Source organism: Bison bison, unplaced genomic scaffold, assembly GCF_000754665.1.
Source record: "Bison bison bison isolate TAMUID 2011002044 unplaced genomic scaffold, Bison_UMD1.0 scf7180017864452, whole genome shotgun sequence".
Taxonomy (NCBI): Eukaryota; Metazoa; Chordata; class Mammalia; order Artiodactyla; family Bovidae; genus Bison; species Bison bison.
The window spans coordinates 9,466,361-9,481,183 of record NW_011495014.1 but is presented as its reverse complement, the minus strand read 5'-3'; the positions used below and the strand labels follow the sequence as shown (position 1 = coordinate 9,481,183).

Here is a 14,823-nt window from a genome sequence, read left to right as displayed (position 1 = left end):
CAAATATATAACATGAAATTTACCCTTTTAACCATTATTTAGTGTATAATTCAGTGGCATTAAGTAGATTTAGAATGTTGAGTAAGCATCACCACTATTTATTTACAAAACTTTTATTAAGTCATCCAAAACAGAAATTCTGTATCTATTAGGCACTATACCCTTCTCACCCTCTTCTCAAGCACCTGGTAAATTCTGATCTACTTTCTCTCTGAATTTGCTTATTCTACATATTTCATATAAGTGAAATCATACAATATTTGGGGGCTTTTTGTATCTTATCTGTGTCTTATATCACTTAGCAGTTGTACCACGTATCAGGACTTCTGTTTTATGGCTGAGGGGAGCTGTTTTTATCGGAAGAAGAGTGGATCCCTTTCTTTGCCTCCTAAGTTATAGGGAAGACACATTTCTTAGACCATAGGCAGTCTTAGTATATGTTATCACATCAAAGATACTGGCCTAGGTCTATGTAACTAGTTGTTTTAGATACCATGTTTTTATGGCATCCGGTCCCATCATTTCATGGCATATAGAGGAGGAAACAATGGAAACAGTGACTATATTTTCTTAGAAGAAAGCGATGACCAGCCTAGACAGCATATTAAAAAGCAGAGACATTACTTTACCAACAAAGGTCCATCTAGTCAAAACTATGATTTTCCCAGTAGTCATGTATGGATGTGAGAGTTGGATATAAAGAAATCTGAGTGCCAAAAAATTGATGCTTTTGAACTGTGGTGTTGGAAAAGATTCTCAAGAGTCCCTTGGATTGCAAGGAGATCCAACCAGTTCATCCTAAAGGAAATCAGTCCTGAATATTCATGGGAAGGATTGATGCTGAAGGTGAAATTCCAGTACTTTGGGCACCTGATGCAAAGAACTGACTCCTTGAAAAAGACCCTGATGCTGGGAAAGATTGAAAGCAGGAAAAGAAGGGGATGACAGAGGACGAAATGGTTGGGTGGCATCACCGACTCAATGGACGTGAGTTTGAGCAAGCTCCGGGAGTTGGTGGTGGACAGGGAAGCCTGGCGTGCTGTAGTCCATAGGGTCGCAAGGAGTCAGACACAACTGAGTGACTGAACTGAACTCAACCTTTATGGCATCTTATCCAAGTACTTAAAGAGGAAGTAGGAAGTACAGATAATATTCCATTGTCAGCATCCCACATCAAAATATATGAGTATCTGGGATGGGAAAATAAACACAAGGTGGAGGCTTAGGTACCACAAGAATAGGACATGCGCGTCAGGTGTTACTAATTGCTATTTTAGGAGACGTTACTGGTTTATGTTAGTAGTACAGTCTCCCTGCAGTCTCTTCCTCCCTTCCTTTTAGTTTTCTATATTCTAAGCTTAAAACCCACAAGGAAAAATGTTTTGTGGAGACATAGCAAAATTAAGCTTTATTTGTGATTTTTTTTTTTTTTTTTATTTTTTTTTTTTTTTTTTTATCCAGGTTCTTCACTAGAGGCTGTAACCACCTGTGAACTCTGTAAAGAGAAGTTGCAGCTTAACCTGGAGGATTTTGATATTCATGAACTACATAGAGCTCGTGCAAATGAACAAGTTAGTATATTTTGCCTAATTTGGTAAGTGTCTATTCTGTGCTTAAAGGACAACTCTTGAAGAAAAGATTAAATCATGATCTGAAAACCTACATTAAAATAGTAACGTAATTTTCTTTTACTGCATTAAGTATAATTTTTCTTTACTTTCCTATAAGTTTTGAAAAGGGCAAAAAAGCAAGTCACAGGTTTTAAATTATTAAGATAAAATGTATTATATGGTCCCTAAATAAACCTGAAAATAAAGGCTTAGGAAAGTGGTCCCCAAATAGGCATGCTAATCTTAGCTCTCCAGAGCTGTCTCAGTTGTGAATGCCTCAGTCCTGGACTGTAATTGAAATGCCTAGCCCTGGATCTACATCCTCTGTCTTTTAATGTTAGAAGCAGTTTTTTGTGTGCCTGTCTGCCCCCACCCCGCAGTGTTCTTCTACTCTCCTAGTTCCCTCCACTCTCCTTATTGCTACCTGCAGCTTTATACAGAATACCTTAGGAAATCTATTATTCCAAATTCACATTGTTTATAAACCTCTTTCTTTTAGTATTGTGTCATTTTAGTCTATTTATATAATGAATAATCTCCAATCTTATTTAAAATTTTTTCAGATATTCTCATTTCTCAGATTTTTTTGATGTGTATTGATAACTATTCTCCTGAGAATTGACTTGGTCACTAATTTTTATTTTTTGAAGCTTTAAACTTTTAAAAAATTTTGATATGCTTAGGGAGAACGAAGAGCTCAGTATTTCCTCCCTTTCCCCCCTGCCAAAGGAAAATTCTGAGAGCAAAAAGATGTTCAAGGAGATTACAGGGTTGACTCAAGAGCCATACTATCCAAGTATGCTTAGCATATTCATTATAAAAAGAGAGATGATGGTGGGAGAATGCAAAAATGCTTGAAAAACACTTTTTAAATAAAGGAGTAATGGACGCCCCCTTTTTTTTGATTGAGGCAAATTTCACATAAACATAAAAATCATAAGTGGAATCAAGCAACATAATCCTGTATGGATACCCTTTACTTTTAAAATGTAGGGATAATGAATACCCTTTGAAAAATCTGATTAAGACCACACTCAATAAAATTTACAGATTCACAAAATTTGTATATGATTTAAAGGATTTTCAGATCCTTTGAAGCGGATTACTTCAATCCAGGTAAAGAATCACTCAAAATGCAACTCTGGGCAATTGATGTAGCACAGATGCTACTCATACTAGTTTATTTTATTCTTTAATGAGCCAGCTGTCCAAAGAGAATACTAGTTTCACCAATTGTCTTAAATCTCCAAGGAATCTCTCTGGATAGCTGAGCATTGGTATTTTAAAGAACAAGGGAAAGAGTAAGTAAGGGTAGAATGATGGAAATAGATTTTTTTTTTTAATCTTCTCAAAATGAGAGTAGATTTCAAAGGATGATTTTCTCCTGCTGTCCTTCCTTCTCTAGGAAGGTGCTCCATCATGTCTCTGAAAGGTGGTTCTTTGCATTTCATTTCAACCAGGAATGTTTTCATTTCTCCAAGGATTGAATGGCCCACAATCTTAAATAATTTATAAGTGAGAAAATGTTAGGTGGAGTACAAAACAATGACAAGTCTTGATTAAGCTTCCTGACTTTTAACTTCTTTGTTCTGTGTAAATCTTGGATTCTGGGGGCCTAAGAACTATAATTTTAAATAACTAGTTTAATACAGTTTATCTCCTCATCCAGTGGCTTCATTTTTTTCAAGGTGATAAATATTAAAATTAAAAAAAATTCTGGACATAAATTTCCTAATTAAGTAAAAAATTAAGAAGTGATGATGTAAAGACAGTTTTTAAATCAGTTTCAAATTTTTTGAATCCTCTGTGGAATATGAGAACAGGTAGTTGCTGAAGTTGATAACTAAGAACGTATAGCTCTTAACTTCAGATGAGTTAATTACCAAAAATAGTACAATTTAGTTTACTGTATAAAAATTACAGGATAGTTTAGATTTTTAATAACACTATATTCATGACTTGTATTGTTAGCTTCAGAACAATAATTTTGAACCAAAGGACAGTTTTTACCCACTAAAAATTTCTATGTGAATCATCCAAGGAACAGTTACTCTGTTACCTTTATTTTTATATTTACTGTTGCCTTGAAGTTAATTATATTATGTAATAAGTGTTTGACCCATATGAATAGGTTTTATTTGCATATGTTGATACATAGCTATACATGAAATGGTAATTTTTAGGTAAACATTTATAGCCATTTGTGGTAATAAAATCTGTTAGGTGCTTTATAGAACTAGATCATTCATTCTGCCCTCAAATGAGTTAAAAGTCCCACTTTTATATATAAATCATTACATAACAGAAGACTGAATTAAATAAAGAGGATATTCATACACCTATTTGTATCACTTACAGCATTAGTACATTTATGATGATATGGAGGGTATTTCTTGATTTAATAGATGGTGCTGTATCTCTAAGAACTGGATATGAATACATTTCCTCTAGTTTATCAGTATATGAATGTCAGTCTCTTGTCTATTAATTTTTCGTTCTCCATATATCTTCTTTTTCTCATTTGCTTCCCTCTTGAAGGCTGAGTATGAGTTTATCAGCTCTGGTCTCTACCTAGTTGTGTTATTGCACTTGTGCGAACAAAGCTTTTCTGATATGATGGGAAATACGAATGAACCAAGCACACGTGTCCGAGTAAGTAACCTTGGAGCAGGGGGAAAGGGAGGATATGATGCAACAGTTGTTTGCAGTGGAAGGCAGATTGTTTTATATGTTCACACACTATTTCCTTTGGGAAGTTCCTATATTATAAGCTTTCTTAAAAGTAAAGGTATTGTAGTTTTAATAGAAAAAACTGTCTTTATCAAGGAGCATAATTTTTTCATAAAGCTGTTTTTAAAAAAGTAATTTTCTAGCTCTTGAAGTTAATTGGAATATGTATCAGTGAAAAACAGGGACTTGGAAGTACTAAGGAAAATGCTCTTTCTAACAAGACTCAGGGTTATAACTTAGAAACCTGATACTGAACTCCAAAAACTGAAAGAGTATGGGAAATTAACTTCATTTTATTCGTTACTATCCTGTAAAAGATTACCACTCTAGTAGTTTTTAAGCATCTGTATTTCAGACTACTTACAATTTGGACTATTTGGTGTTTACTCTGTACACTGTTGCCTTAGTTTAACAGTAAGAAAGTTGTTTGTTAGGTATTTTTAATTAAATGGTACTGTTATGGAAATTTATACTCTACTGCCTTGCCATTCTATGTAGCAGGGACTAGAGTCTACATGTCATTACCATAGCATTCTGAACACCTGATTCTTGAAATGTCTTCATAAATATATCCTTCAAACAGTTTTTTTATACAAATGTTCTCTTCGGTGATAAAAATTTAGTAGAGTTTATGGTGAGGTATGACGTTTCTTTTATATTTTGAAAATTATCAAATAACAAATTCAGTGTATATGGATAGAACTTTTTTTGTAATCATGTAAACATTCCTACTAGCCAGTTGTTAATTTTTATCATTCAGAGAACAGAGAAGGAATTCTCAAAGGCTTTCAGAATTTGAGCAAAAATCTCTTGATTTCTAAAAAGGCGGCAACTTGTCTCTTCAGAATAAATGAACCATATAAATTAATATCTGTTGAATTCATGCCTTTGTAAAAGGTATATACATTTAAAGTACAGAATCATATGTCATATTTCTAGGCAGGAAAATAATCGATTTATATTTTTTAATTGACCACTAACAATCATTTGGTTCCAAATTGCAAAGGATTAATTTTCTCCATAGTTTTTGGAAGTGTTATATTTATACAAGAACACAGTGGTATTCATTATAAGATTATTGTTATCTGCTCCCAGTTTCTATATGATTAATACATGATTTCTACATAACTGATAATGATATATAAGGTGTTTTTAAAAGTCATATCATTAAAAGCTTGTAATTTTTGATGTGGGGGATGAAAGACCCCCCTATTTAAAGGCTTAAAATTATATTTGACTTTTAAGTAGAAATGAATCTCTTATACTGATTCTCTCTAGATCCATTTGCTACATTTAAACTACTGTATTTCTTTCTGCATTGTTTCTAGTTTATTAACCTTGCAAGAACTCTTCAGGCACATATGGAAGATCTCGAAAGTAGGTGGAATTTCCCCTCCCCAGACTTGTTGAATTTACTTTTGCAAATTAAACCCGTAGAACAAAACCCAAGTATATATACTCTACCAAATTAGAGCTTCATTTATAGGCTTAATAATACCAGAATAATTGAATTGGGAAAGATTGGTTGGGCAACTGACATTATTTTAATAGCATATTTTTAAATTGCATTAATTTTAATGTATAGAGGATATTATTTTAACCATCAGTATTTTGCTTTTATATAAAATAAAAATACGTATTTAATCACCTTAATTTTAACACTTCTAATGTTAACACTTTTTTAAAAAAGACATGTTTACTAATCAAAACACATTTCTTAATTGGCTAGATTTTTTATTTTGCATATGAAATTTTGTTATTTAGCTTTGTTGGATCATAAAAGGTGTTCCCTGGGTTTATATATACAGTTCCAGGAAAATAGGAGTGAAAGAGTCCAAATTCTGAGTCCCTAACAGAAGCCATAGTTTTTTTTTTGTTGTTTTTTTTTTTGTTTTTTTGCTCCTTGTTCAGGTCCTCATGGACCTTTAATAGGCAGCCAGCTACGCCAGCAGTTCCAATCTCTTAAGATCACGTTCCAGCTTTAGGACTTCTGCCTGGGCTCCTTTGTGAAGGCACTTAATGCCCAAATCTTTACAGGCATCTGCACAGCTTGCCCTCTTCTCAAAGTCCTACAATCTCCAGGGTGCTTCATACCAGGTGGGCACAGATATTGGTGGCTCTGGAACAGTTCTTGGGAATCCAAGATTACCCTACTTAGCTAATGTGCTTTTTTTATCCAAAGCAATCGGCACTCCCCATGATCAGATTCCAGTACACTCTTTGAAGTGTCATCCAGTTGATTATCTTCTATACTCACCTTTAAAATACTTGGACTATTATATGTAGTCTGTGTAATGTTTTACCTTTAGAGAAAATTTAGCATCCTTTGAAGTAAGGTTTCAGAAGGACCTAATCCTCCTTTTTTAATTCCTTGAATATTCTTAGGCATGGGTTTTTGTCATTGAGTTTGTACAATTTTAAGTTTTAAAAGAATTTAGAGCTGCAGTTAGGTAATACAGTTTCACAATTTTGGTTAGTACGTGTGGAAGTGGTATGTAAAGGAGTCAAAATGGTATAATAAAGTGGGACGTCATTGAGTGTAAATCTTTTTTTCCTTCATACCTTCTTAGTCCACGTCCATCGTGTTGGCTAATACAAAGATCTCTTTTTTGTAAGTTATAATTTATATTTTGTCAAATGTGATGAGAGTAATCTGCTGCAGTGTACATTTACTCAGATTGCTGTTAATTTTTTTACTAATGTTCTTATTTAGAATTTAGTTTTTTAAGCACGTGAATGAGAGGGAAAAGATGGAGTTCAAATATGTATATCCAAACTCAGGGTGAAAGATGTTGTGGGTATTACTAGTTGACTCCTAAATACCAGAGTACTAATATATTCTGAAAACTGGTTTTGACTGAATTTTCTTCTGTAGAGTTAATCCAGTAGAAAACAGAAATTCTCTGAAAAACTATTTTATTTTTTAGTTTGACATTTCTCCATGATATATATAAAACTTAAGTGTAGGATTTTACTCCTCATGAGCTAATTAAGTATATGCTTGGTATCATTTATTTAAAATTTCTGCAAGGTAAATATATGGAGACTTAAGTTTCATCTGTACATGTTGCATGATTTTTTTCTTGTTGATTGCATTTGCTGGGTGCTCTTAAATTGTCCAGTATTAAATACAAGAAGAGTATGCATTTATCTTTTCTGCTCTTGATAATAGGGGAAATGCTGGTTAGATTTTTAGTGAGTTTCCATTTTCCTTCACATGCAGTTTACTATGTCCTAAGACATTCAAGAATGTTTTCTATTAAACTCTTGAGCTACTAATGACTCTAAAATAAATTGAGGTCAGAACTGTTGCAAGAGTGATGAGTCTTTGACAACATGGAGGCATAGAAATACTCTCAACAAAAGGTTTTTACTAAATCCAATTATTTTAATTTAGGCTGTATCTATATAAAGCTTTTTTGACTAAATAGAACTTTTTCTTGGCATTGTATAGACATAGCTCTGATGTAAATTGCAAGAATACCCATAACCTATTATTCTATTTCTATGTACATTTTTTTTTTTTTCATTCTCATCGGATACATCAAACATGCAGCGGTAATAAGCCAGATTCTCCTCAGGTGTGTGAGAGCACTTGCCTCAAGTTTACTCTTTGTCTAGTGTATTTATCATTAGCTATTGTGGACACAAACTGATCTCAGGAACTTTTTAGATGTTCTTGAACCACATTTTAAAACATTTTCATTTTAATAAAAACTAACATAACAAAAAGTTGTAGGGGTGGGGGCATTGTGGCTAGGCGTCACCTACAAACTACCCTAATGCAGTCATCATAATTTATCATTTTGACCAAACAGTATATAATAAATTGGGATTTTTGTTCTATAAATCATTGCTGTTCTGGCTTCATACTTACACTTCCATTCTCATCCCCCTTAAAGTCATTCTTGATCATCCTGTTTTCTTTCAACAGCTTCAGAAGATGATTCTGAAGAGGATGGAGACCATAACAGAACATTTGATATTGCCTAACTGCATATAAGACAAATGGATGATCTGTGAACAAGCGTTATTAAAACTGGCAATTACGTATGAGTGAATTTTGTGGGGAAATGTCTGTTGAATATATTATCTCTATAGAATGAATATATATATATAGTTCATATATACACTTTATGCATGTATATATATGTTCATTCTCAAGTGTTACTGAATTAAAATTCTGCTGGACCTTTAATATGGCCAGTGAATCTAATGTTTATAAACTGGTAATTAAAAGTATTTTTCTTTTAATGAGTGGGGAAAGTGTTACCCTTGTTTTAAATAAGCAATGTTGACAGCCCTTTTTTGTGTTCTGATTACTGTAGTTATATTTATGAAGAAAGGTTGGTGTTTTGGTCTGTTAGTGGTAAAAGTGGGACAAAATAGGCTTTCAAAATAAATTGCCAGATGGCACCTAATTATTTTTATTTTTAAAATGCCTTAAGTTGCAGTCTCAGTTTTATAATCATTTGCTTCCAGTGTTTAAAAAAAAAATAGGGAGAAAGTTAAGAGCATTATATTAGGTTTCCAAATTTAATTTGAATTCTAAATTCACTTAGCAGTAAAATCTAATTTTCTAAAAAAGTATATAAAAATAAAGTGTACAAATGATGGATAAATTTTTGTATTGATTCGGAAAATGCAGATTATATTTGATAGACCATAGTATGTAATATGTAGATATTCCTCTTAGGAATATTGCAGCTGTAAATTATATCAGAATTGCTAGCCAAATGCTGTTTGTTTTAAAAAAAATTATTGCAATCTCGAGTTAATGAGATACTTTTAAGGCCCACATTCAGAGTTTAAAACACTGGTTTTCAATGGGTTTTTTAGTGTTGTCACTTCTTTATAGATAAATATGATATAAATAACCTGTTTGGATCCTGGTTGTTTTTAACTGTTCCTTGATAATTCTAAACCTTTATTTGATTATTTTTCACTACCTTTAGAGAAGAGATGAACATTACCTATTCACCATGACTAGATTTACACTGTGGTCCTGAGTTGTGTATACATCCATAACACTGTATATTTTCTTCATCAGCACCCTTAGGATACACTTTAAAATGCCTTCAGGTGGTTTCAGGTTAAATAAAGTCTATGTCAGACTACTTTTTAGAATCTAAATAGAAACTATGTAATTTCAAATGTGAATCAACAGTTTGCTCACTTTCAGTCAGACTGTTGGTCTTAATGTAAAACTTTGGCTTGAAATAAAGTGCATACTGATTTACTTTATAGTTTGAAATGTTTCCTTTTAAACTCAAAGAAGGCTTCAGATGTTATAGCCAAAAATCTTACAGTTTCAAATTCCATTTTATATGAAAATAACTTTCTAAACATTTGCTCAACTTCTGCCTGTTATCTTTGTATTATCTTCCTTAAAGCAGATATGCGAAATTTAAGGATGCCAGTATCAGTATCTTTACTACAGGTCTTTGCTTTGAATTCAAAACATTTATGCTTTTAATAGAACTCAGTGTAAAAATGTAATGTCTTCTTAACCTACAAAATTTTTTATTTAAAAATTCTAAGTAAATGGTAGAATACATTCCATTGATATGCATACAGTTTATTTATAGTTCTGCTAAATTAACTGCTAAATGACAGATACACAGTGACTTGCTGCTGCTAAGTTGCTACAGTCGTGTCCTACTCTGTGCGACCCCAGTGACTTGAGCTTTATAGTATTCATATAGTTTGTTAGTGCTACTTAGTACTTCAATATTATATAAGCTTCTAATTACCTGTAAATGTGAATTAGAGGAAATAAGAAAAATCTTTCATTGGTTATCATTTTTTAGATTCTGAACAAAATAGAGACCATACAATACTCAGATTCCTAAGAATTTAAGAATACAAATTTCTAATAAAATGTTAAAAGTAAATGGTAACTAAAAGAAATGATGGTGACAACAGCTACCAAAGCTAAGAATTACATTGTCATTATTAGATAGAATCAAGACGTTTGAAGAAAAGCAGTTTATACATTCTGAGTGTAAACAGGCATGCTTATGTTATTACTACTATTAAAAATAAATAGACTTGAATTATCCAGTTATCTGTTGAACAATGAATTGACACAAAGGCCTGTTACAGATGTTCAAATATATAAAGAGAATTAAGATTTAGCACTGCATTACTAGGGCCTTTTAAGGACTTGTTTGAATTCAAACATGAAAAATCAAGTCACTTAGAACAACCATTTTGGTAGAGCTGTCATTGGGTGTAAGTTACTGAAATGAACTGAAGAAATTATTAGTTATTTAGAAATGGAATGGGAGACTGGAACATCATTTTCCAGTGAAACCTTCTATCATAATGGAAATATTGCCTAGTATGGTAGCTACTAACTGCATGTGATCTGAGCGTTTGAAATATGGCTAGTGTTAATTGAAGTGAACTTTAAATTGCCACATGTAGCCAGTGGCTACTAAAATATATATTGTAAAGATTTGTGATAGAAAGTTTTAAGAACAGAAAGTTGGTCTTAATTCTTAAAGGATTGGTAGAGTTTTAGTTAGAAAAGAAGGAAGGAATTCCTGTCTAATGTTCACGATTAATAGCCCTGTTAATACTCTAAATAAAATAGACATTTCAGTCAATAACACAAAATCTCAATCTTACAAAACATAATTGTGTAGTAACACCTAGTTCTTTAGTACGACAGTCACATGCATTATCATCATTTGGTAGTTATTCACGTCTTGTTAAAAAAAAACAAACTGCCATTAATTGTGATGAGGAATGATTCTGCTTCATGGTGGCCAGTGAATTCGGTGTCACAAGCTATGACTTTGTTGCCACTGGTTAAGCTTGAGAGAGTATCTCTACATATGAAAAGTATTCCCATAAAATGACTGATGGGATATGCATTAGGGAGAGATTTACTTTCCTTGCACTTTCAAGTTTCTTCATATAGTAAATACAATTTTGTTAAGTACATACCTTATCTTTTCTAATAATGTTGTTATAAAAGTTGCTAAAGAAAGCATTCTTGCTTCAGCTTTACTGCATTTTCATTTTTTACCACCAAATGATTCTGTCTTAAAATGTACAATAAACGTACCAGAAACTTGAACATCATCACTACAGTAGTATGTAGTTCTTCTCTGTAGTTATTGCTTACACAGTTTTCATGTCATTGAAATACTTCACTGAGGCTTGGGGAGCATGAGATACATAGGAACAGATATGGCAGGATACGGCAGCAGTAGAAAAATCCTTAAAGGGCTCTATACATTACCCATATGTCAGCCTCCTCCACACCTTCCTGGTATGGTATGGCTGTAATTTTTTTTGCTTCATAAAATCTTACTGAGATCCTGACAATTTATGATCAGTGCTAAATAGTGTTAATGCTGTGGTCCAAAACAGTATTCTAAGAAGTATTAAAATTATAGAATTATATGGCATATGGGGTGTTAAAACCTGTAAAGTTTTCTGCATCTAATACATTTAAATCCTAAAGGGAGATAGATGTATTAGAGGAATTATCAGAGTAACCAGCATAAGTGATAATCTAAATGAGAATCTTTTAAGGTTAGGTGTATTCTCTATATCTTATTGGTAAAGAAGCAAGACAAAAGAAATTGCTAAAGATACAGTGATTGCTAAAACTAGTGGTAAGTAGAACTTTTTTTCAACTAAGGTTCAACTCAGTGGGAGGAAGATAGAGGAGGTAAGACAAGTAGACTGGATTTTTACTTTTACCTGCTTTCCTTAATTCAAGTGAAAGATGCACTTGGGAGGTGGTTAAAACCATTAAATTATATCCAAGGTTGTTACTCCTTTTGTTTTTATAATGATCCTAAAGATAAATTTTGTCATGATCAGTGATTTTACATAAGAGTAATGAATGTTACTGGAATAAGGTAATATATCATAAAAACTAATTTTCATTATCAGGTTTTATATTGAAATCTTACAGAGGAATCACTGAAAGGTATTTGTCTTAGTCTGATATTTCCAAAATCTTAGTTAAATTGAATATCATATTCGTTTTCCTCTGCAACTACTAAAACACAGTCATCATTATAAGGTGATTGGTGTGCAGCTGAAAAAACTGTGGTGAAACCAGAATCCAAACTTCTTTTGTACAAGAACCAAACAACTGCTCCCAGAACTGTCAGAATTACTGTGCTAGCAATCACCAAAGCTGATATTAAAATGCGGTTATCTGAAAAAGACAAAATATGGGAAATCAGGATATACAAGTGCTAGTATTGCTTTTGGGGGAGCATAAATATAGATTCATCACTTAAATATTTACCTATTTTTGAGAATTGGTTAGGAAAACAATGTTTATTACTATCAAGATTTATATTTCTTAGCTTAAATAACTGCCATACTTCAAAATTTGAAGTAGACTTTCCAGGTCTCCACTCTACTTTTAAGACTCTGAAATAGAAATTATCCACACTAAGTTTCACTGTGTGTTTCAAATTGTGTATATCCTTTTATGTTCTCCAAACTATATATGTACATAGTTTAAAATTCGTATTTCTACAAGGTATGTAATGAAAATACCATACTACTCCTCCCCATTACTATTACCCTTAATTACCATTCCTCAAAGCAACTACTTCTGTTACTTGCCTTCATGTTTCTAAATAACATGCTTACACTCCTCTTTAAAACTCTTAAAAAATTGTGGTAAAATATGCAAAACAAAGTTTACCGTCTTGACCATTTTTAAGTGAGCAGTTCGGTAGCATTAAGCACATTCACATTGTTGTGCTGTGTCACCACCGTACATCCATAGAACTTCATCTTGCAAACCTAAGCATTAACTCCCCTTCCCCACTCTCCCTAGCCCCTGGCAACTGCCATTCTACCTTCTGTCTCTGAAGTTGACTTCCGGGTATTTAATATAATTAGAGTTATACAGTGTCCTTTTGTGACTGGCCTTATTTCACTTAGCTTAGTGTCCTCCAGGTTCATACATGTTGTAGAGTTGCCTTTTTAAGGCTGCATAGTATTCTATACCATGTTTTGCTTACCCAAATCTGTCAATGAACACTTGATCTGGTTCTACCTTCCTGGCTGCTAATTCTGCTATAAACATGGTTTTTAAAATATCTGTTCAAGTCCATGCTTTCACATCTTTTGCGGACATAATGGATTGCTGGATCAGATGATAATTTAATGGGAAGCATCGATGAGGAGATGTTATTTGTTGTTTTAAAAAATATACATAACTTGCAGATATATTTAAAAAGTCTTATTATTAAGCTAAGAGACCTTTCTACCTTCTTATAAAAGTTCTACTTTACATTGTTATATAGTTAATATTTAAAAAGGTCTTTAATACTACAGTACTTTAATATGCTAGAATCGTAATGTAGTCTTACATATGAGGAAAATTTAACAAAAGACCATACGTACCTGATAAATATTTCTTTTCATATGGGACTGGAATACAAAAGGAAATCATCATTAATTTAAATATGCCTTATTCTAAGATTGATTTTAAGTACTCTCAATGTAAAACCTTTTACTAGCTTAGAATTAATATTCTTTATATTGTTTAGTCATGTCTATTATCTGTTTTGAACTTAGTTTTGTTTTTTTTTTTTTTTAATGCAGAGGACTAAAAATGCATTAGCTCAAAAAGTGGAAAAAGAATAAGGAAACTCAAGAAAAACACAATGTGATGAAGGTGAGGGAAACAAAATGACTTGGGTTGGAAAGTGTGGAAACATAATAAAAGTAAAGAATACAGCTGTGACCTTACCTCATACAGATTTGCTCACTATTTATGATGTTTTGAAGTTATAGTTTATTTAAAGCTTTGGCTTATATAAGGAAATGCTGGGCTGGATGAAGCACAAGCTGGAATCAAGATTGCTGGGAAAAGTATCAATAACCTCAGATATGCAGGTGACACCACCCATGTGGCTGAAAGTGAAGAAGAACTAAAGAGCCACTTGATGAAAGTGAAAGGAGTGAAAAATTTGGCTTAAAGCTCAACATTCAGAAAACTAAGATCATGGCATCTGGTCCCATCACTTCATGGCAAATAGATGGGGAAACAGTGGCTGACTTTATTTTGGGGGGCTCCAAAATCACTGCAGATGGTGATTGCAGCCATGAAATTAAAAGATGCTTGCTCCCTCGGAGGAAAGTTATGACCAACCTAGACAGCATATTTAAAAAGCAGAGACATTAATTTGTCAACAAAGGTCCGTCTAGTCAAGGCTATGGTTTTTCCAGTGGTTACGTATGGGTGCAAGAGTTGGACTATAAAGAAAGCTGAGCATAGAATTGATGGTTTTGAACTGTGGTGTTGGAGAAGACTCTTTGAGAGTCCCTTGGACTGCAAGGAGATCCAACCAATCCATCCTAAAGGAGATCAGTCCTGGGTGTTCATTGGAAGGACTGATGGTGAAGCTGAAACTCCAATACTTTGGCCACCTGATGTGAAGAGCTGACTCATTTGAAAAGACCCTGATGCTGGGAAAGATTGAGGGTGGGA

At 33.0% G+C, this 14,823-nt stretch overlaps 2 protein-coding genes across 7 annotated transcripts in view; one reads left to right on the top strand and one right to left on the bottom strand.

Moving 5' to 3' along the window:
* MARCH7 (membrane-associated ring finger (C3HC4) 7, E3 ubiquitin protein ligase) overlaps positions 1-11,559 on the top strand; it is a 49,485-nt gene extending 37,926 nt beyond the window's left edge. For 2 of the 6 annotated variants that reach the window (XM_010858986.1, XM_010858985.1), the window contains exons 7-8: positions 1,462-1,571; positions 4,149-5,754. In XM_010858986.1, coding sequence (XP_010857288.1) covers positions 1,462-1,571; positions 4,149-4,475 — 437 coding nt within the window. In that variant the 3' untranslated portion in view covers positions 4,476-5,754. Of the gene's footprint in view, positions 1-1,461; positions 1,572-4,148 lie in introns of all 6 variants that reach the window. The other 4 variants (XR_826952.1, XM_010858988.1, XM_010858989.1 and 1 more) reach the window with 4 other exon arrangements.
* LOC105002404 (lymphocyte antigen 75) overlaps positions 9,840-14,823 on the bottom strand; it is a 125,060-nt gene continuing 120,076 nt past the window's right edge. The window contains exons 38-39 of the mRNA XM_010858991.1: positions 13,734-13,760; positions 9,840-12,525 (exon numbers count right to left, since the gene is read on the bottom strand). Of these exons, the coding sequence (XP_010857293.1) occupies positions 12,323-12,525; positions 13,734-13,760 (230 nt within the window). The 3' untranslated portion in view covers positions 9,840-12,322. The remainder of the gene's footprint in view (positions 12,526-13,733; positions 13,761-14,823) is intronic.